The following is a 23,198-nucleotide window of genomic DNA, read 5'->3' on the forward strand; positions in this document are numbered from 1 at the left end:
AAGTGAACAAAAATACTAACTTATTGTTATGAGAAATACTCTTTAAATATTGCAGAGTACAATAAAAAATATTGCAAGAAATTTCTATCAATTTATTGATTGCAAGGTATTTAAAATTTTAACAACTAAATTGGGACAAAGTCGGGTTGACCGGGGTGGTTTACCGTATCTATAATTTAATAAAGGAGAGAATTGGCTTATACACGTACAGGAAAGGAAATTCACGAATGACGCATCATCACGTCTGAACTACTCAACTGATTAACTTGAAATTTTGCATATAGATTCTTAATTCTCCGAGGATAGTAATAGGCCTATTTCAAATTCTTCAAGATTTCGGTAGGTCAAGCTTTTAATTAGACCCTTGCGGAGCTCTGGTTATCTGCTAGTCATTAATAAATGTGAGTTTGATGAAATAAAAATGATAAAGGGTTCAGACGCTGATAGTGATTTATAAGTACTGTATACGTGCTTGCAATGGCCCATCACTAGTTGAGCTGTGGCTGAGAATTTGAAGCAAAAAAGTAGTATCTATTACGCATGTGCAGATATGAAATTTTCAGAGTAATTACAGAGCTGCCAAGAGTGAATATTTAGTACTAAACCATTGCAATTTTTATAATGCAGCTCATCAGAATGAATTGAGTACTCTATCCGTCATGTATTAGAGGATAGGTGTCGATAGAGGTATATATATATATAGATAGGAAGCCATATCAGGTACCATAGCTAGAAGAAATCGATTAATAAACTGAATTAACAGATTTCCTCAAATTATTGTATAATACTGGAATTAAAATCTTGTCTATTCCATCATAGATTATTGATGATACGAATATTGATCAATAAAATGGAACACACATGTGTAACGTTATTACAATTTTATGTTAGTGTAGACTTAGTTTCACATAGAATGTCAACTTATGATGAGGACTTGAGAACTTTTGTGTGTCAAACCGGCGTAAGGCATGTTGATTTTTATTTACGAAGTTTGCTCAATTAGTGCTAATAGGAAGAGTTTTTGGTATTTTATTAGGAAAGTGCTTAATCAATCTATCCCATTTGTTAATACAATAAGTTGTATCCTTTTAAATCAATATATTTAATATTACTCAAATCTGTAAGCGAGCAGTTGAATGAAAAAACTGGAAATTAGGACCTGAATTGATTGGAAGATCAACTTTGGTATTAGTCAGACCTAAAGTTTTAGTTCCGTTCTCGGCGCCTAGGAAAGCTGAGTTTCACTGGAATTATGTGTGTTGAAAAGGTCCCTTTTGTAAGAGTGCATCTCTTACATCAGGTAATCTTTTGGTACGTAATACCGGGTTTTGTACTGATGTAAATCGTAATTATGTTGTCTTGCATGTGAATAGTGTTACAAGTGACCTGTATAATTCGACTGTATTGAAGTTATCTATTGAAAAATGATACAGTACTGTCAATGGAATGTACTGCTGTCATTTTAACCATAGACAAATATATAGCATTATAGCATTCATGTTCCAAATTTCATTGTTAACTCAAGCCGATTATACTAGTAGCTCTTTTTCGTGAAGTTATGTGATACCGGTAGTCTCTGTTCTTATAATTTCACCCGGCCAAAACAGTAATAATGGACAGTAGACGACAGTAATCAGCTTGAGTAAAATCGGCTTCAAATTTGGAACATAAACGACCTATTCCATGGAATATCTTCTTAAGGTATCTTTTCTCTATGTTTAAACTCTCATTTTAATAAACTTCTGAAATTTCCAGTTGTATAATATGATGTCTGCTACTTGTTTATGAGTGTAAAATTTTTCACAAAAGTTTAATGTTCAAACTCAGCACTCTAGAAAATCGATCTTTTGTTTTCATTTCTTACTGTGCAACCCTTGTAAATGTCAACGTCTAGCACTAGTTTTAATTTGAGATTACAAATGTCACTAATATTTTTTTGAAATTCGAAACACTAACAACTAATTTGTTTGATGTGCAAACATTAGTCTTATTGCTTCGTGTTCATAAGTATTTTCAGCAGTAAAATCTTCAGTACAGCTGTTTTACCCATTTTCAAGTATTCTTGCACATGATCAAATACTTTTAACTTAGTTTTAATTTTGTTGATTTTATTAGGTTGTGTGAAATGTTTCATGTTGTAGCAACTGCTTGCTTGAATTGTAACATGGTAAATATTGCTAATTTTACAAAATTATATTCCGACAGCTGGAAGGTAGTGCTTCAGGCCAACTGCGTTTGATGACTGCTCAACATCATGCTCAACAACAATGCAATCAAGTGCAAGTGCAAACTGTCACCCCTAACCCTGCAATCGCTAGCCCTGCAACCCCCACTCCAACTGCTACCAATCTGCAGCGTACCAGCTTGGTAAATGTGACAAATGCGAATGTGAACAATCAAGGAGCTTACTCGACTCAGGGGAGCACTGCAGCCAGAGTAGCAGCCGTTCTGGCGAAGAGTGCGGCTGCCACTGCTCCCACTGCAACTCAGCTGCATCCCAGGGCTCACTTCTACGGACACAATCCCACATTGAAGTGTAAGTCATAGATAAAACACAACGTTCATAAGCATAGAGAAAAATGCCGTCTATGCTCTCCAGTGCAATGAACGATAGGTTGAATTTGAATTTATTTGTCTCATTGCATGTACAACAATAAAATTGTGTGGCAACCGTCACATTATTGAAACAAAAAAAATCACAACAAAAAGTCCTTTATATAAAAAAACACCTGTCAGCCAGTCCTTCAATTTTTTCTTAAGCTGCACTCTATTGGCAATGTCCCTAAGGTGGTGCGGCAGGGAGTTGATATTTTGTTGGCTCATATGTTTCTGTATTCTGTAGTTGTTCCTTGATTGTGTGAGGACAGCACCTCTTGTCCACGTCGATGCATGTTTGAGATCAAATGATTCAGACTCCAGAATATACAGGCAAGGTAGTGTGAGTGTCCCTGTTGCTCGGAATAGTTCTCTACATGGAGCTCCTGGCGGTTTTTTGAGAATTACTACAATAATTATTGTCTTTTTTGTGCTCTGAATAATTCAAATTCAAATTTATTTGATAAAAGAAACACACTTTACATTTTCAATAATACAAGTAATATCAAAGAAATATTATGAGCCCCGAGATGATCCGTGTGGAACTTTGAAAATAAAATAAATAATGATTAATAATGATGTTTAAGGCAGTGGTGGTTGGTTTCACTGATGTAAAAGGCAGGACAGAAGTTGCAGGAAAGGAGGTAGATGCTTTCTGGATTGATGGATTTGATTTGACCCATCAAAGGTTCAAATTCCCTTTTTATGAATAGGAATTATTCATAATTATAGTAATTATTTATTCCAAATTTCAGTTGGTGAGGGAAGGCACCTGAGTTGAATGATAAGTTTATCAACTTAATTGCTATTGGAGCAATTATTGATCTAAAGCACTCCTTCATTATTCTACATGGTATATCGAGGTTGTAGAGGGAAATGTTTGAACACAATTTCTTATCTCGCAGCTCTGTTTAAGATGGATAGGACATGAATGTATCAAATATCCTTGGCCCTACCCCCTGTGCTAAGGTGATGATGTTGCAGTAGCATTATGTATATAACTTTTTTAGCAAAAAGTACCATTTTTGAATATATCTCGAAAACGATTTGTTTCAAGGACGTGATAAGGACGCGACTTGTTGAGAAGTGGTTAATTGTAAGTGACCAGGAAGAGTCTGAACGCGTGCTGCTCTCTGTATATAGATAGGTAGGGAATGAGGAACTTGGTGATCTTGTCTGTGGTCCTTCGAAGTCCAAGTCCCACGGTGCTTATTATTATTATTTTATTTTTTTTTTTTGTAGCCAGTGTAGTTTACTGTTATAGTATTACATGTTTTTGATTGGATTGTCCATCGTCATCACCATCTTTCATTCTAAGTTTGGAAAATTCTTTATAACTTGGTATTTAATTGCATTGCTATAGTGTATCTACCTTTTAGTTTTACTAACTTTTAGTCATTAATTATAACTGACTGTTTCTGCAGCCAATTATTTGTTTTTCTGCCTATAATATCAACATTTACTCATATTTTTTTTTCAATCTGTATTTTTCTCAATTTAGTTTAATATAATATCAATTTTTATAATTTAGTTTATCGATTTTAAATTCAGCGAATTACGCCAGGCCCTCACAAACACAGGCTTTTGCCTACATGTGAGTCTCTCATAACGTAAGGGTATATATAAATGTACTGTAACTGTACTGTATTATTTGTAAATTGTGAGAATAAAATTTGATTTGATTTGATTTGATAATACAAAATTACCTTCAAGTTTTTTATGACAACAATTTTTTTTAATTTTTATTTTTCGAGGCATCTTCTCTAAAAAGTGTGAAATCTTCCAGGAAACTTGTTATGCTTCCAGTTCCAACTCGTTTTTGCTGATATCCTTTCAGCGATGAATGAAATGAAATGTTTTATTGGCAGAACTATAAAATTACAACATTTTAGAAATACATAATGAAAGCAATACAAATTTTACAACATGGGAAAATACTATTACAAAATAAAATGCAATGTCAATTGAGTATAGGTACTAGACCTGTTTGATATGGTGATATCAAAATTGATTACAAAACTAGCGCTAGAAAGTAGTTACTGAGGCCGACAGTCGCAAAGTAGTTACTGAGGCCGACCATCGATATGAAGTGACACATATTACATAACAGTATCGATGATTTATCAATTTTAGCTTCGAATTATATTGTACAATATTATGATATACAACAGGGCTCTCCAATCTACGGCTCGCGGGCCACATTCGGCCCGCGGTTAGATTTTGTCCGGCCCGCCGAGAGTTATTGCAACAGATTAAACAAATATATTTAAACGCATCTTTGACAACAACTGTTCAATACTCTTCTCTTACTAGCCACTCCATTTCTTAATAATTGTAGAATTAGCTGTAAACAAGCAGCAATCAACCATTGCGAGATATTAGCAAATGGTTCAACAAGTCAAATTCCACGTACATCCATGTTATTGGCCCTCCAAGCCTCCCTAGAATTAACAATGTGGCCCTTGGATAAAAAAGGTTGGAGACCCTGATATACAAGTTTATAAGGCTACATGAGAATTCTAAAAAGGTATCTTTATTATCACATTCCATTACAAATTTCTTGACATCTCTAAAAAACCTTGATCGTATCTTGCACTGCCTTATCTCCAAGGGCAGCAGGTTGTAGAACTTTGGAGCTAAATAAGAAAACAATTTCATGAAGTGACTTTTATTTGGTTCAGGTATTTATTTCTCAAATTATTGTTTCATTAAAATGAAAAATAATAAATAAATGTATTATTCAAATAAAAAATACTTGCCAATCAAGCGCTTAATATCGGGGCACCGAGCTTCGCTCGTTATTTATTTATTGATAAACAAAACACAATTCTTTAAAATGATTGAGGAAGGACTAATATGCACAGCCCAAAACTGTTTCTTTCCCGTATTTTGATTTATACACTATAAATAGTTCAAAAAGTATGGTAGGTTATGTTCCATACACTTGAATTCAGGTCCAATTATAAAATAAAAACAATTAAAAATAATATACCTAACAATCAATATAAGTTAAAAATCCATTCAAACTGTTCTTCAATAAATCAACCAAACATTAATAGATGTTCCTACCCTGTTATTAATAGGAAATCAAACCTCAAATATCTTGGTATATGGATCGATGAGTGTCTCAAATGGGACATCCATGTTAACTTCCTATGTAAGAGACTAAAATACCTATCTTATAAATTTTATAAATTGAAAAATGTGCTATCTTTCTCAGAATGCAAACAGGTATATACGGCACTAGTAGAATCCCTAATGCGATATGGTTTAATAGTTTGGGGGGGGGACTTTCGATACCCATATTAAAAACATTTTTCTAATACAAAAATTCATCATAAAGACAATTTTAAAGAAACCTAGAACTTATGATAGTAAGTTTTTGTTCAGTGAATTTGATGTTAAAACTATACGACAGTTATATCTTAGTTGCATAACAAATTACAGTTTTAAATACGAGCATAATTTCCCTCTAGCCGATGACATAAATTATAATCTTAGACCTAATACAATAAGAAAATATGAAATATATAACACCAACTCAGATCTTCTTAGAAGGCAACTTTACTACATTAGCAGTAAATTCATAAATATACTAGAAAGTGATTTCCACTTAATAATTTCCGAAATAATAAACACAGAAAAAGAGCCATAGAGGCATGGCTAAACTTGAATTATTTCCAATAGTTGACTTTTATACAATAATCAACTTCATATTATAAATTATATTTTCGAACACTTCATACGCTAGATTCAAGTTTATATATTACATCCCTGATTAAGCTGATTCACGACTCACACTGGCGCACAAGGAATCTTCCTTTTGCCGGTGTTTTTGCCTCACCTACTGTACTTATGCATGTGATCATAAATTGAATCTTCATTTTAAAACTATTGTTTGTAATGTAAAGGATATCATTTCGTTATTATATCTAATTAAATAAATGTATGTATCTTGGTTTAAGTGCAGTAGCATATACTTATATTTATTTTTTGTAAAGCTTTTTTGTATTTTGTTTTTGGCAAATAAAATTCATTCATTCATTCAATTTCCAGTCAAAACATTTGAAAACAGAAAAGTTCCCATTTAGATTGTTTACAAACCAAGTTGAATAATAAACACTCACTAATAAAACTTAAAATAATGATAAACTTTAAAAATTCTGATATACTTTAATTTAGGATTATATACCATGTTATGTCAACAAATCGGAAATTTTGATCAAGTTCTTTTTTTTATGAGATAATTTGATTGATTAAGAGCCCCCAGCAGCTGAATGCATCTGCTAAAAAGTTTTATGGTTGAAGGATTAAAAGAAAAATTAACTTTTTTGATGAATTTGAAAACAACGCAAAAATATGTTTTTATTTTAAATATAGTTATTATTTTTGATCAATTATGGATTTTACCTTTCATACATACCCTTAAAGTTTCTTCATCTTTTACGTCGTGTTTATATTTTACAGCTGGCTATACGTCAGTTTATGAATTTCGGGGATGAGATATTTTGATTTTCCACAGACGAACTCGCTCACTCACTTTTTTATTATCCACAGACGACGAAAGTCTCAGCTATTTTTCCAAGGATGAATTATCCTTTTAATGTCCTTCAGCGAGTTTTCCCAGGGATGAAACCTGGTGCAATCGAGTTTTTATATCATAAACCTACTATGTTCCAAATTTCGTGAAAATCGTTAGAGCTGTTTTCGAGATCCGTTGGACATGAATAACCAATATATACTTGCTAATAAACAATATATATACTTGGTCTAAGGACAAATTTGATGCCTCTCACTACACTCCTGGTTACTTATTCTAACTAGAAATTAAAATATGAAATAGTCTATTCATTCAAAACATACGGCATATATATATATATATATATATATAATATATATATATATATATATATATATATATATAGCACTTAACAGAAAACACTTTAAAGTTTTATAATATAAATATAAACAGGATACACACACGACACGGATAGATTAAAAACACTTAAAAACTTACATTTAAACGAGAATTTCCGGGGGCTGGGCCCCCTTTGTCAATCAACCAGGAAGTGAAGTGGTGCAGATTTGAACATTCTAACGGTCGTGACCACAGAGACGCGGTAGAGATGTTGTGTAGACCATAGAGCACAAACGAACGGAGGCGCACTGATTGAAGGAGCATTATGGGATTAGTTGGTGGGCCATGATGGGTATTTCAAGCGGGAGATTTCAAATTTGAGTGGGTTATGGATAAGGAAAGGTGTAGATTATGAATTGATAGAAAAGAGGAGATTTAAAATTAGAAATCCGAAATGAAGTAGAATAAAATTAGAAAATTGAATTATAGAATTGAATTGGAATTAAATTAATTTTTATTTTTATTGAAAATTTATTATATATTTGATAGCTGTGAAATTTCTTATATATGATGAAATTTATTTCAATTTAATTGGACAGTTGGTGTAGAGTTGATAGTTATGGTACTATTGCTGTCTGTTGAGATCAGGACTGGAAGCAGCTCCAAGCACCCAAATAAAAGCCAATTCTTTCGTCTTGACATCTATGGAGGGGGCTGTGGGAGGGAGAGTGGCAAGGACTTTGACTTTGAAGCATTGGTCAAAGTTCTTGTTGTGCTCAGAGCCATGGGTGGGAATGGGTAGGGAAGTATTATTTTTAAAGGAAGCCCTGTGATTGTTGATCCGGAGGTTTAGGGCAGTGGTGGTTTCACCTATGTAGAAGGCAGGACAGAAGTTGCAGGAAAGGAGGTAGATGCAATTTTTGGAGATGCAATTACTGGATTGATGGATTTGATGGGTGTAGTTGGTGATAGGACTGGTAAAGGAAATGGAAGGATCAGTGATAGGGCAGGTTTTACAGCGGGGACGTTTGCAGGGTAGGGTACCAGGTAGAGTTGGGATTTCATCAGAGGTAAGTGATTGGTTTTTATTAAAAATTCTTTTGAGGTTGGGAGGCTGCTTGTAAATGAGGGTGGGTGGTTGCTGGAAAAGGTGTTTGGTAGAGGGATTGGAGGAGACGACATGGAACAGATCTTTAAGGACAGGCTTGAGGTTTTCGATTCCAGGGAAGTAGGTAGTGCAGAGCTTTGGAGTTTGTGGGATTTGGGATTTTTTTGTGGTTGGATTAGTGTCTGTTTTGGAGGAGATTTGTTTCTGTAACAACCTTTCAGGATAGTTACATTTCAGGAGGGATTGGAGGGTGTGGGACGTGAGGAGAGGAAATGCTCAAGGGATTTTAAGCCTTCAGAATGGGGGATGGATATGTAGAGGGAGGCCACATAAATGGTAACAAGGAGGAGTTGTTGATCAGTTGGAAGGGTTGTGTTTCTTGGGATATCTATGAAGTGGAAGGAGTCTTTGAGATGAGAGGGTAGGGAGGCAACAATGGGTTGGAGGTGGAAATCAACAAGGGCAGAGATTCGTTCTGTTGGGCTACTTATGCTTGAAACAATGGGACGACCAGGATTGCCTTCTTTATGGATTTTTGGGAGAAGATAGAAGTGTGGTGTGTTGGGAGTGTCTGGCGAAAGGATGTTGATGTCCGAGTCCGAGAGGCCTTCAGATGGACTGTATAGCATCAGAAATTTGAAGACTTTCTTTTGGATTCGTGGAGTAGGGTCAGAAGGCAGGAGTTGATACTGTTCGGGATTGGTGAGTTGCCGGTTGGCTTCTACGATGTAATCTGTGGTGTTCAGTAAGACTATGGTTGAGCTTTTGTCAGCTTTGGTGATGAAAATACTAGGCTCAGAGCGAAGGTCTTTGATGGATTTGAACTCTTGGGGTGTTTTCACCCCATATATATATATATATATATATATATATATATATATATTATATATATATATAATATATATATATATTTAAAATATTTGAAATATTTATTAGAAATATGGGTCTACAGAGAGGCCCTAAAGTAGGAATACACTGAAACAGATTTCTTAAAAATCATGGAAAAAGATAAATTTTTCTTTTACAATGACAATTTCAACAATTTCATTGGGGATCATATTCTAATTGGAAAATAACTTTCAGTTAGAAAGCTAAAGATACATCAAGATGTTCCCATAATTCTCAAAAACTCTTTACATACATTTTTGATTGTCTGATTGCGCCCTTTCTTTTGCTTTCACTGTGACATCTTGCAACTTGTTAATTCTCACATTGAAATTTATTCAATAACTCACTTATTGTGCTCTGATCAATAAGTGTACCCATTCTGTATTCAAACTATACCACAGAGAAAAATATATTATTTATTACTCTGAACAATGAAACGGACCAATGGGCCAAGGAGGCCCATGAACCTATATACTATATTTCAAACTTAATCAAAATCGTTAGAGCCGTTTTCGATTTCCATCAGACATACAAACAAACTAACAAACAGAAATTGAATACGATGATAAATTCGTCTATAGTAACATCCATATGGAAACGTCTGTTATAGTTGACTGCACAAAACTAATCCGATGTTAGTTGGAAGAGCCGAGTACCTCCTCACCCCTTACCATAAACTTTGCCTATTCTTCAGGTGTACTGTATTATGAAAATATCAATATTAATTCTTACTTATAATCAGCTGCCTAGGGGGCCTAGGCCCAAGGATCAGATAAATGATGAAAATTCGGGTCTATCTACACGAATCCTTAGAGTCTCATAATGATTTATTACTTTTCCTTATCAGCAGTAGTATAATTCCTTATACAGTATCAACAATGTAGCAAAATTGCCTTGAAAGTATGGATAGGGGTGCAGAGTAATAAATATTATATTTTTCTCTGTGGTATAGTTTGAATACAGAATGGGTACACTTATTGATCAGAGCACAATAAGTGAGTTATTGAATAAATTTCAATGTGAGAATTAACAAGTTGCAAGATTTCACTGTGAAAGCAAAAGAAAGGGCGCAATCAGACACTCGAAAATGTATGTAAAGAGTTGTTGAGAATTATGGGAACAGCTTGATGTATCTTTAGCTTTTTAACTGAAAGTTATTTTCCAATTAGAATATGATCCCCAATGAAATTGTTGAAATTGTCATTGTAAAAGAAAAATTTATCTTTTTCCATGATTTTTAAGAAATCTGTTTCAGTGTATTCCTACTTTAGGGCCTCTCTGTAGACCCATATTTCTAATAAATATTTCATGATTTAATTTAATAACTAATAAAGTATATGTTTGTATTGATACTTCCATCACATTTGTATAAAATTGGAAAAAATGAAGCATATAATAACATCTTCGAATGTAACATTTATGGGGAAAAACCCAGGTCCCTGTATCCTTAAACTGCATTTAGGGGGGTATTCCCCCCCCCCAATACCTCTTGGTTTTTCGCCCACCCCTTCTAGCAGTTTGGTGAAATGGCACCACTAAAGTTGTATGAAATCAACTTATTGTATGGTAATTGTATGGCAAGATTACGATACTTATGAGCTCTACTTAGAAATAGATTGTGAAACAAGTACTGGAATGTAATAAACTGTGATATTTTCATAATTATATAAAAGCAATTGAGCCATTCATTTCAATCATTGAGAGAAAAACCAATAAGATGCTCATATTATCTTCTCAAATCTTAATACATTAACGAGTAATTCACGAGTAAATACTGATGTGATCGATTTCAATGAAATAGTGTTTTCTTCTAAATGTCAATACTTGAGCATTCTGTTAATTTCGAACAGAGATCACTTTTACTGAGTTTTCTCAGATGATGCAGCAATCACTGAGGAATCTCCAACACATAACTCAATAATCCAGGAGAGAGTCATCTAAAATTAAAACTATTAGTGCAATATTGCTAAATTATTCGTGTTTTTCAGAAAATTATTAATCCCATAAATGTCTCTTAATTAAATGATAAGTTATGAAGTTCCAAATATAATATTTTTCGCATTCTCATTTTTCTTTTTTTCATATTATTTAATCGCTTCATTAGGGTCACTCGTTGTTTAGTTGAATATAGTATTTAATAGTATTATTCAGGTACCGTACATATCTATCACATAAATCTCTCTCAGCAGCTACTATATAAACGCTCAAAAAAGGTTGCTAGGGAACGATAATGATAAGAATATGTGATGAATAATCTATCCTGTTCTAGGCGAGCAATATTTCTGTATCACAGATATCCAAAAACTTCAACACTAAAATGTGAATATCTTTGAAACGGTTTGATATATTGATATAGCGATTTCCACCATTCATTGTCTCTTGAAATTCTTTATTTGAATCTTGTATTAAAACCTTCCCATAGAAAATTTTTGATTCAATGTGGCGGAACGAAGATGGCAGACCAAAATTTTGAAGCTACCTATAGATTTTTTTTTGAATTTGAATAGGAACCCTAGTGGAGCCCACTGTTAAATTATCTTTGGAAAAGGAACATTAAGCTGTTTTCCTATTAATGTTACGCTGTAGGCCTACGTGAATCCATAGAACTTCATAGGTTTCTCTGAAGGAGTAAATGATTCAGAATCAGAATTCAAATTTTGTTAAATCAATAATACCAACGACATAGCAACTGCCATCACAATTTGTATCATTATTATTACGCGTATACTTCTGAAGGATAATAGTCAGGCAGACACACAGGAGCAAGTTATTTTGTCTCATGCAGTACTTTCAATGTTACTTTCATATCCTGAAAAAGGACGAAGAAGTGAGTAAAATATTTTGTTGTTCAACGAACTTGACCTGTAAAAAGGTTCGAAGAGTGCGTGTTCAAAATTTGAAGCTGATCGATCAACTCTTTCTAAAGATATTGTAGTGGATTCAAGCAAACAAGCAAACCCACAGACTGGCAAAAACTTTGAACTTGAGTAAAAAGTAAGAACCTGCTAACGCTCGTTCAACAATTATTATTGAGAGAACAACGGGCGGTATTATCAAGTTGGGAGCACATAACTTGAAGGAGTCAAATTATTTCAGTGTAGGGGATTGTGTATTTTACAAGAGAGTGTGTTTCTGAGGGATATAGGCTATAGTGAGAAAGTGAAGAAGTGAGGATTTAATTGAATTGTAGTTTTAGTTTTTTTTTTTTTGCACGGCCGGCCCTCTCACATTCAACCATCAACCCTCCAGTACGATGCTACATCAACTATATTATACAATCCTACTCGGTGGAATGGGGGAATTCACAGTATTACAAGCAAGAGTTGATAGTAATGAATATTATTGACACAAAAAAATTTACAAATCTAGGCATGGGAAAGTCAAATTCAAGATAGGTTGAAGATAATTATGTCTGAAGCATTGTATGAAATAATAACAAAACCCTGAGGGGTTTTGAAGAAAGGAATGCTCTCCTTTCTTCACACACAACCGGGTAAGAGAGAGAGTTAGAGAGAGAGAGAGAGAGAAAGTGAGAGTGTATGTTTGTGTGTGTGAGACAGAGAGAGAGAGAGAGAGAGAGAATGAGAGAGGAAGCAATAGAACTAAATAAGGTTGAGACAATGTCACGCAGGAGTATTGTCCAATGGTGGTCACACACACATTTCTACAGTCACACTAAGTTATAAACAGAATATTTCAAAGAAAGTACAGTCTTTGCCAAAATTGAAACCACTTCTTTTTCAGCACAAGAACGACAAAAGTAGCCACCGCCAAAACAAGACTGATTTTCAGTGCTAGGATGGATGTGTCTGACTTTGACGGTGGTGTATACTGACATCGCCCCTAATATACACACTGCATTGTTGTCTGCCATTTGTCGCGTTGTTCTATCTTTATTCACGTTTCAGTTATAGCGTTTAGAAATGAATGAGACAATTGATGTTGCCGCCGATTGTGAAATTCGTGGAGTGATACGTTTTTTAAACCATCAAAACGTTAAACCGGTCGAAAATGGTGTGAAAGGTTTAGAAATAAGAGAGTTAACGTGCATGATGAAGAACGTTCCGGGAGGCTCTCAATAATCAACGAGGACTTGTTGAAAAAGGTCGATGAAGAAATCAAAAACAATCGTCGCGTGACAATATCTGAATTGACCAGTATTTTCCCTGGTGTTTCAAGAGCTGTTATTGGTCGCATTGTGCATGACCATTTAGGCTTCAGAAAAGTTTGTGCGCGTTGGGTGCCGTACGCGTTATCGGAACGTCGCAAACAAATCTGAATGGGATCTGCTTCGGAATTCCTAATGTGCTACAAAGAAAATGGTGATGAATTCCTTAATTCAATAGTTACCGGCGATGAAACCTGGATTTATTATTACACGCCAGAAAGAAAACGGTAGTCATGTGAATGGCGTCATCCTCAGTCACCAACGAAACCAAAAAAGATCAAGCCACTGCCGTTTGGAAGGAAATTGATGGCCACGGTATTTTGGGATCGATTTGGCATTATATTGATTGACTTTACGCCACGCGGAACGACTGTAAATGCAGAATATTACTGTGAAACACTCTTCAAGTTACGGCTTCAAGTTACGGCTTCAAGTTACACTCTTCAGAGTCGCCGCCGCGGACGACTTACCGACGGCATCATACTGTTGCACGATAATGCTCGCCCACATGTGGCTGGTAAGACGCTCGATTTACTGAACAGATTTGGATGGGAAATTTTCAGTCACCCACCATACAGTCCAGATTTAGCACCTTCAGATTATCATTTGTTTGGCAAATTGAAAGAATTTTTGGGAGGTAAGCAATTCGCGGGTGATGACGAACTTAAAGATGCCGTGAATCGATGGCTAAATGAACTGGCGGCAGAAGAATACGACGAGGGTATATTAAAGCTGGTGAATCGCTATGACAAATGTCTCAATTCATATGGCGACTATGTAGAGCACTAATGTAAGTTGTGTATTTCATTCTGTATCACTTTGTTTGAACATATTTTTTTAATAATTTTTTTTACAACAAAACGGTCTTTACTTTAGAGATAACCCTCGTATAATTCCATTTTCTAATTTTATTCTACTTCATTTCTGATTTCTAATTAAAAATCTCCTCTTTTCTATCAATTCATAATCTACACCTTCCCTTATCCATAACCCACTCAAATTTGAAATCTCCCGCTTGAAATAACCCATCATGGCCCACCAACTAATCCCATAATGCTCCTTCAATCAGTGCGCCTCCGTTCGTTTGTGCTCTATGGTCTACACAACATCTCTACCGCGTCTCTGTGGTCACGACCGTTAGAAAGTTCAAATCTGCACCACTTCACATCCTGGTTGATTGACAAAGGGGGCCCAGCTCCCGAAAATTCTCGTTTAAATGTAAGTTTTTAATTTTTTTTAATCTATCCATATCGTGTGTATCCTGTTTATATATATATATTAAAACAGGAGACACAAGACTGCTTGGTTGAGGAAGGAAACTCAGTTTCCGAAAATTTCCGTTTCTAATGTAAGTTTCTAAGTGTTTTCAATCTATTTATGTCTTGTGTCTCCTGTTTTAATTTATATTACAAACTTTAAAGTATCTTCTGTTATGTGCGGCCTTAACCGCACCTGTTATATAGCACTTAACAGAAAACACTTTAAAGTTTTATAATATAAATATAAACAGGATACACACGACACGGATAGATTAAAAACACTTAAAAACTTACATTTAAACAATTTGAACATTTAAAATAATTTTTAAGTGTTTTTAATCTATCCGTATCGTGTGTATCCTGTTTATATATATATATTCAATTTTCAATTCAATTCAATTCAATTTATTTATTCACACACACACATAAGATACATCAATATGAAATAAAAATTAATCACATCAATAAAAAAACATTGCAGTATAAAATAAATAACATAAATATGAGAACACATTACAATATTAGAAGGAAATTTATACATGTTATGTGGTGAAGAAGGGTAGAGGATCAAAAGTTCTTCCAACTATGGCTATCCATGTCATAGGAAGGCTTTTGATCCTTGGAATTTTTGGAAAGGATTGGGAAAGGGATGTGATAGAGCACAAGTAGGGGAAGTGAGCGCACTAATCAGAAAAGTTCTCTGTTAACTTATTATAGTTCTCAAAGGTAGAAGTAGTTAATTTTGATCCAAGCATTGATATCTGTTTTTACTTTTTTTGTTATCTTGGCACAGCTAATAATTTGTTCAGAAATTTTATTTATAATTTTAGTGCTTAAATATATGAGTTGTCTTCTAATATTTTCAATGTTAGTATGATAGATTAGATACTTATTTGAGGTGGGTCTTAAATTGTATTGATTATTGATAGTATTATTAGTGCAAATGAAATTATTTTTATATTTAAATATATACTTCACTACATTCAATACATACAACTGTCTAACTGTCAACACGTTAAACTCTTCAAAAGTCAGGTTGGTTGGGAAAAGTCTAGGCTTATTTAAGATTGTTTTAATGATTGATTTTTGAATTATGAAAAGCTCTTCCAAGTGGGAATTATAACAGCCCCCCCATACTGAAATACCATACTGAATTATGGACTGTACCAGTGCAAAGTATACCATTTTAAGATGACTTGAGTTTAGAATTTTTTTTGCTTCGTAGAATTTATAAGAAAGATATCTGATTCTTTTGCATATAAATTTGATATGGATGTCCCACTTCAAATATTCATCTATTATGACGCCTAGATATTTTGTGCTTGTTACTCTTTTTATTATGGGACAAGTGCAGTTATTGAAGTTCATGTTGCAGTTTGAATGTAGTCTCAGATTTATATTTTCGTCGGGTTTACCAGTTGTATTGAGTACAAAGGTGATTTAATTGGTTTTATCATTGTTCAAGCTCAAAGTGTTTTTGTCTAACCATTTTTTAATGAAAAAACAATTCTGTTCTGCAATTTCATGAGCCTCGATCCACGATTTTCCATAGAAAACAGCTGCAGTGTCATCTGCGAATGATATAGTTGTTGAGTTTTTCAGTTTCAGGCTCAGTAAATCATTCACATAAATAATAAAAATCTGGTGTGGTACACTCACAACTTTCCTTGCTCATTGAACTGGGAGCCTCATTCTTAAACGACAATAATTTAGAGAAATAACATAATGACGATTGGCGGCAACATAATTATTTGAAACTACGATCAGACTACTGTATATGTGTGTATATAATAAATTGTTTTCAGAGTTTTTTTTCCTTTGTGTAAATTGTGAAATCCGATGATATTTTAAAATTCGTCAAAACAGCTGTTCTACAGATGAAATATCTCGACTATGTGTTATTTTTATAGACTGCTCTACCTACCTACCTCATGCACGAGAAGGAGGTTACAAAGTCCATTTCTCAAGGATGGGGTGACCCCCCCATTAGTTTCCCAGAAAGGAGACTCATGCCAGTTGATGGAGCTGAGAAATAACTATACAGAGTATGAATTTGAAATAAATCAGTCGAGTAATTTTTGAGAAAATCGTGAAAAACATGGTTTTTCAGTAATTATCCGCCATTTTTCTCGAGAATATTACGCAGCTCCTGCAATTTTCCTTGAAATGAGACTCATGTCAGTTGATAGGGCTTATAAATAGCTATCCATGGTATAAATTTGAAGAAAATCGTTAGAGCCGTTTTCGAGAAAACCGTGAAAAACATGGTTTTTTAGTAATTATCCGCCATTTTTCTCGAGAATATTACGCAGCTCCTGCAATTTTCCTAGAAATGAGACTCATGTCAGTTGATAGGGCTTATAAATAGCTAGCTATCCATGGTATAAATTTGAAGAAAATCGTTAGAGCCGTGTTCGAGAAAACCGTGAAAAACATGGTTTTTTAGTAATTATCCGCCATTTTTCTCGAGAATATTACGCAGCTCCTGCAATTTTCCCAGAAATGAGACTCATGTCAGTTGATAGGGCTTATAAATAGCTATCCATGATATAAATTTAAAGAAAATCGTTAAAGCCATTTTTGAGAAAATCGTGAAAAACATGGTTTTTTAGTAATTATCCGCCATTTTTTCCGCCATCTTGAATTGAATTTTATTGAATTTCTTATTGTCGGGTCCTCATGGTATAAGGACCTTAAGTTTAAAATTTCAAGTCAATCGGTTAATTAGGAATGGAGTTATCAGGTTCACAGACATACACACATACACACACACACACACACACACACACACACACACACACACACACACACACACACACACACACACACACACACACACACACACACACACACACACACACACATCAACACCCAAAAATCATGTTTTTGGACTCAGGGGACCTTGAAACGTATAGAAAACTTGAAATTGGGGTACCTTAATTTTTTTTGGAAAGCAATACTTTCCTTACCTATGGTAGTAGGGCAAGGAAAGTAAAAAGGATTGGTGAAAGTACAGTTCCCTGAGGCAACCCGTAAGAGGTCATTTTAGAGGTATCAGTACATCCATTTATTGTTAAAGACTGTGTTCTATCTCTCAAATAGCTTTCAATTAATTCTAGAAAAATTCCCCTGAAGCCATATTTCTCGAGTTTATTGTAAAGTGAGTAATGTGGAATAGTATCAAAAGCTTTTTTGATATCCAAGAAAACCGCTATAGATTTGTAATTGGAATTCAGGTTTTGTGAAACAGTATTAGCAAATTTAATTAATGCATCTTCCGTACTCTTCTCAGCCTGAAATCCAAATTGATTTTCATTTATTATTTTATGTTTGCTCAAAAACAGGACTAATCTCTTCTTTATAATCTTTTCCATAATTTTTGCCAGATTACTGATAAGACTGATTGGCCTGTAATTGCCAGGATTTGATGGATCTCCTTGCTTGAAGAGAGGTTTTATTTTGGCTTTTTTGAAGTGTTTAGGGAAGTAGCCTTGCTCAAAACATTATTTATTAAAAATCGTGGCTAGTGGTTGTGAAATAGTGTGGCCTATTTGCTTGAGTACTGTGTTATTGAGATTATCCATTCCTGGGGCGCAATTATTCTTCAGCTCTTTTATTGTCTCTTCAATTTCTTTAGAATCTGTTGGTCTCATGAAGAAAGAATTCAGTAGAGGTGTTTCGGTTATATCGTTGTTGTGATCAAAGTTGGGAGAATTCGCTAGTTCATTGTTCAAAGCTATAGCCTGTCTTTCACCAACATTGGTAAAAAAGTCATTCAGCCTGTTGGCCTCAACTCTGATCCTGTTACACTCCTTTTTTCCTTCCCCGATTGCCTCATTGATACTCCTCCAAAGCTTTGAACTATTGTTTTGACATTGCTCTATTTTAACTTCATAATATTTCTCCTTCGCTTCACTTATGATCCTATTCAATGTGTTCCATAATTCTGTATTCATTTATTGAATCAGCATTTGCAGGACCTTTCCTTATTCTATCATGCATTCTATCCCGTATAGTAATTGATCTTATTATTCCTTGCGTTATCCAAGGCTTCAAAGGGTGATTTCGGCGAGGAATGTTTATCTCAGTTTTGACTGAATTAATAATACCATTTAACCGTTCCACAAACTTTTCAACAAGTATATCTATATCTTCATTTCCAAAAATTGTATTCCAGTTTTCTTTTTCCAATTTTTCAGCAAGAAGTCTGTAGTTGTATGATATTTTTATGCTGTTTGCAGGCATATTTCTATTCGAAGTGGTTTCGGGATTCCGTTCATTACCTAAATGTAATAGAACCGAATAATGATCCGTTATTGTTGTCTTGAAGATGTTCCCAAATATAAAGCTGAAATTGCTATTTGTGTTTTTGAAAAAGATATGATCTATGCACGATTCAGATGTGGTTGATACTCTAGTACTTCCATTTATATGAGATTTAAATCCTTTGCTTATTAAAATATGCATGTATTCCTGAACCTGTATACTAGTTGATTGAATATTTATATTTATATCACCAACCATACAAACACTCATTGAATTGGGTATATTGTCAAGGAAATGGTTTAGGCTGTTGACAAAATTCTCGGTGCTATGATTACTGGGTGATCTATAGCCTAAATTCCTATAACTCTGAACATTTTATCATTTGGTGTTTTCAAGTCCAAGCACAACGAGTTTGCATCAACAATGTCACAAGCGATCACACTGACATCAATATTATCTCTAATATAAATGCACAGACCGTCGCATTTGTTAATCTTCGAATATTTATTTACTTCGGTCTTGTATTTAACCTGGGATCTTTTAAGTAAATGGAATGTTCTCGGTTAGCCAAGTTTCAGTAAGAACTATTACATGGATATCTGTTTTTAAGCTGTTTATACAACAGATTAACTGATTGAAATTTGCATGAAGGCTGCGGATATTGGTCGAGAAGATATTTAAGAAATCAATATTTTTTCCATTTATTGAAGGAACATAATTGATATACTCATCGATTTCAGGAGTGATGTTATCAATTTCCAGCAAAGTAAGAATTTCATCAATATCAGCCATGATCAAGTCTGTTATCAAGCATGCATAATCTATCCCTGTTCCACTTTTCAAGATCAGTTTCATTTGTTGTTCTTAATTAATCAATGAGTTTGTCTTTTGCATCTTTTTCTACACTCGTAGTTAAATATCTGAAAGTATTGGTGTGGCGTGAAAGAGCAACTATTGCATGTTGGATACTGTTATAAATGTCTCTGTTCCGGTAATCTACTCTAATTGAAACTACGTTTTTAGATGTTAGTCCTTGCGCTTCGTGAATAGTATGAAGTTTCCATCCTTTCCAAGTATTTTCTCCCCAATTTAGTGCTTCAGCTACTCTTTGTTTCTCCTCCTGTGTGAAGGTCAAAAAAGGGTCTCCGAGAATATAAAATGATGTTCACCTAATCTGTGTGTCGGAAGTATGGATGAGATTTTACTATTTAGCGTAGCGATGATGTTATAGTGGGGGGGGGGGAAAGTGCATAGCGGGCATCTGCGGGTTTTTGAAAGGTATGCATACGGCTCACACAAGCAGCCACACATTTCATGCCATTTCGTTTCCAAGCAGCTCTTCTCAATGTAAGGTAACTGTTGTGAGTCACCAACTACAATTATTTCTTGTGCTTTACTCAATTCAGCTATGTAACCAATGTAACCAGCATGCATTAATAATACTTCATCAATGAAAACTCTTTCATACGTTTTTTCACCCGAGCTATTTATAATGTAAGATCTAACCCAGTTAAATAAGTGAGAAATAAAGTGGTTTTTTGATAAAAAAGAACGAAGTTTCTATCTCGAGAGTTGACATTAGAATGTCTTCACTCGTTTATTTTGAAAAACAAAAACAAACTCTTATCAGGTGATAGTGAAGACGTAAACAGATAAGGAGAGTGTAGCTCGCCTAACTACTCCCCCCCAGTCTTCACTATCCTTGAAATTTACAAAATAAATATAATTGAAATTTATGTGAACAAAAAAAAATAAAGATTAAACATTGAAGAGTTAATATCTAGTAAGAATCTTCATTGAAGAACTTCTGAGCGCTTCTTGACTCTCCTGATCTCATGTATGTGTACGACCTCGAATCGTGGTGACATATCATTGGCTTTCTTCAATTTCAATCGGCCCCTTGTTAAGAGGGCTCGAACTATGTATGGACCTATGAATCGGCGATCCGATTTCCTTCGCTTGTAATGATTCTTCTTGAACACCGTATCGCCAACTCGGATTTTTCCTTGAGTTTCCTCTGCTTTTGCATTGTGACGTGCGACTCGGTTTTCCTTATCTTCACATATCTTCTTCCTGGTTGGTTCGTGTTTTTCCTGTTTTACCATTAATTCCAGGGGTGTAAGGCCGGTTGAAGAATGAATGCTATTATTATAGGCAAATATAGCTCTGGCCATTGCTTCCTCCCCGACGATGGATTTATCAGCATCCAAAAGATGTAGATGTTCCGTTAACGTGCTGTGTAATCTTTCAATCATTCCATGTGATCTGGAATGGCCTGTTGTCGTGTAATGACTTTCAACTCCGTATTCTTGAAGCATAGCTTTCACTTGGTTATTACAGAATTCTTTTCCTCTATCCATAATTAATTCCTGCGGGCATTGATACAGTCCAAACAGTTTTATTAGATTCACAATTAAACAATTTGCCGTCTTGTTCTCCAGCGGCCAAGCTGTGGCTAATTTAGTAAAACGGTCGATTGAAGTGAGATATTTTTGCTTGTTGTAGTGAAACACATCAACTTCGATTGTATGATGGGGCCTATCTGGAGTAGGCGTCAACTGTAATTGTGTCTTATATGGCGATCTGTCGTACTTGACTCGTTCACATATTGTACATTCACTTATCACTTCTGTTACTGTTTTAATCATATTCAGCCAATAATATTGACGACTAAGGTGTTGAACGGTTTCTTTGACCCCGCGATGATTGGTTCTACCCGTATGATACTGTTTGGTGATATCACTTTGCCTTGCTTTATCTTCCACAGTCTCTACCTTTTTAGAACATATGGATAATTTGATCTCTTTATTCCATTCTTCATTCATGTAATGATCCTTAATTTTTGTCAAAAATAATTGTTTCTCGGAATAAACATAGTAGATCTTTCCTCTGTTCGTTATCTGTCTAATAATATTCATGAAATCACGATCTGTAGTTTCGGATGGGATGATTACTGTCGTCGTTCTAATTGGGCCATACCTATGATGTTTGGTTTCAATTACTCCATCTGGTTTTTCAAGTAGAATTATTTGGTTTCTTTTATTATTGATTATATCATCCAATATCCCCATTTCATTTGGCTCTTGTCGTGCATTTCCATCAAGTAATTCGACATCATTAACTGGGTTATCTCTCAAATATTCGTCGATAATGTTTCCTTCTTCGGAGTCAACTGATAAGGGGTTGATATTCCTAGATAGACAGTCTGCAACCACGTTATCAGTTCCCTTGATATGTTTTATTTTAAAATGGTATACTGCCAATTTTTCCTTCCACTTCGTGATTCTAGCGGAGGTTTCTTTCAGTTTGTCTACCCAAAGTAGCGGCATATGATCTGTTTGTAGTTCAAATTCATTTCCATATAAGTAAGGACGGAAGTTTTCTACACACCATACGATTCCCAATAATTCTCTTTCTATGGTGCTGTATCGTCGTTCGGCTGGAGTTAATTTTCTACTTGCAAATGCAACAGGTCGGTCTCCTTGTGCTAAAACACCTCCAATAGCTTCCGAGCTGGCGTCAGTTGTCAAAAGAAACGGTTTATGCAAATCTGGAAAATTTAGTATTGGAACTGTACAGATCGCTTCTTTACACTTTGCTACAGCTTTAACTACGTCACTTGAAATATTAAATGTTATTCCTTTTCTAAGTAGCTTAGTGAGAGGTTCGGTCATGTGAGCAAAATTATTTATAAACTTCCTGTAATAGCCTAGCATTCCTAAAAATGTTCTCACTTCTTTCACATTTTTTGGTACAGGTATTTCTCTGCTTGCACTCACTTTCCTGTCATCTGGTCTCACACCACTGCTCGATATAATATGTCCCATGAATCTCACTTCTGGCTGACAAAATGTAGATTTTTCTCGCGAAACTTTTAGTCCGAATTCTCTAACCCTTTCAAATAATAATTTCAGATGTTTTTCGTGTTCACTGATATTCTTACTAAAAACAATAATATCGTCCATATAAACTTGCATCGCGTCTTCATCTAATCCTTCTAGAAATTCATCCATGAGCCGCTGGAAAGTTGCAGGGGCATTCTTCAATCCGAACGGC

The 23,198-nt window shown here is 34.7% G+C and overlaps 2 protein-coding genes across 7 annotated transcripts in view; both read left to right on the top strand.

The window, feature by feature from the left end:
• LOC111051472 (PAX-interacting protein 1) overlaps window positions 1-23,198 on the top strand; it is a 140,416-nt gene that overhangs the window by 92,796 nt on the left and 24,422 nt on the right. For all 6 annotated transcript variants that reach the window (XM_039441277.1, XM_039441280.1, XM_039441279.1 and 3 more), the window contains one exon: window positions 2,206-2,536. In XM_039441277.1, the coding sequence (XP_039297211.1) occupies window positions 2,206-2,536 (331 nt within the window). The remainder of the gene's footprint in view (window positions 1-2,205; window positions 2,537-23,198) is intronic.
• LOC120354320 (histone-lysine N-methyltransferase SETMAR-like) lies at window positions 13,200-14,709 on the top strand. Its single transcript, XM_039441284.1, has one exon. It carries the CDS (start codon window positions 13,924-13,926, stop codon window positions 14,404-14,406), a length of 483 nt encoding a protein of 160 aa, XP_039297218.1. The 5' UTR covers window positions 13,200-13,923; the 3' UTR covers window positions 14,407-14,709.

Source organism: Nilaparvata lugens, chromosome X, assembly GCF_014356525.2.
Source record: "Nilaparvata lugens isolate BPH chromosome X, ASM1435652v1, whole genome shotgun sequence".
Taxonomy (NCBI): Eukaryota; Metazoa; Arthropoda; class Insecta; order Hemiptera; family Delphacidae; genus Nilaparvata; species Nilaparvata lugens.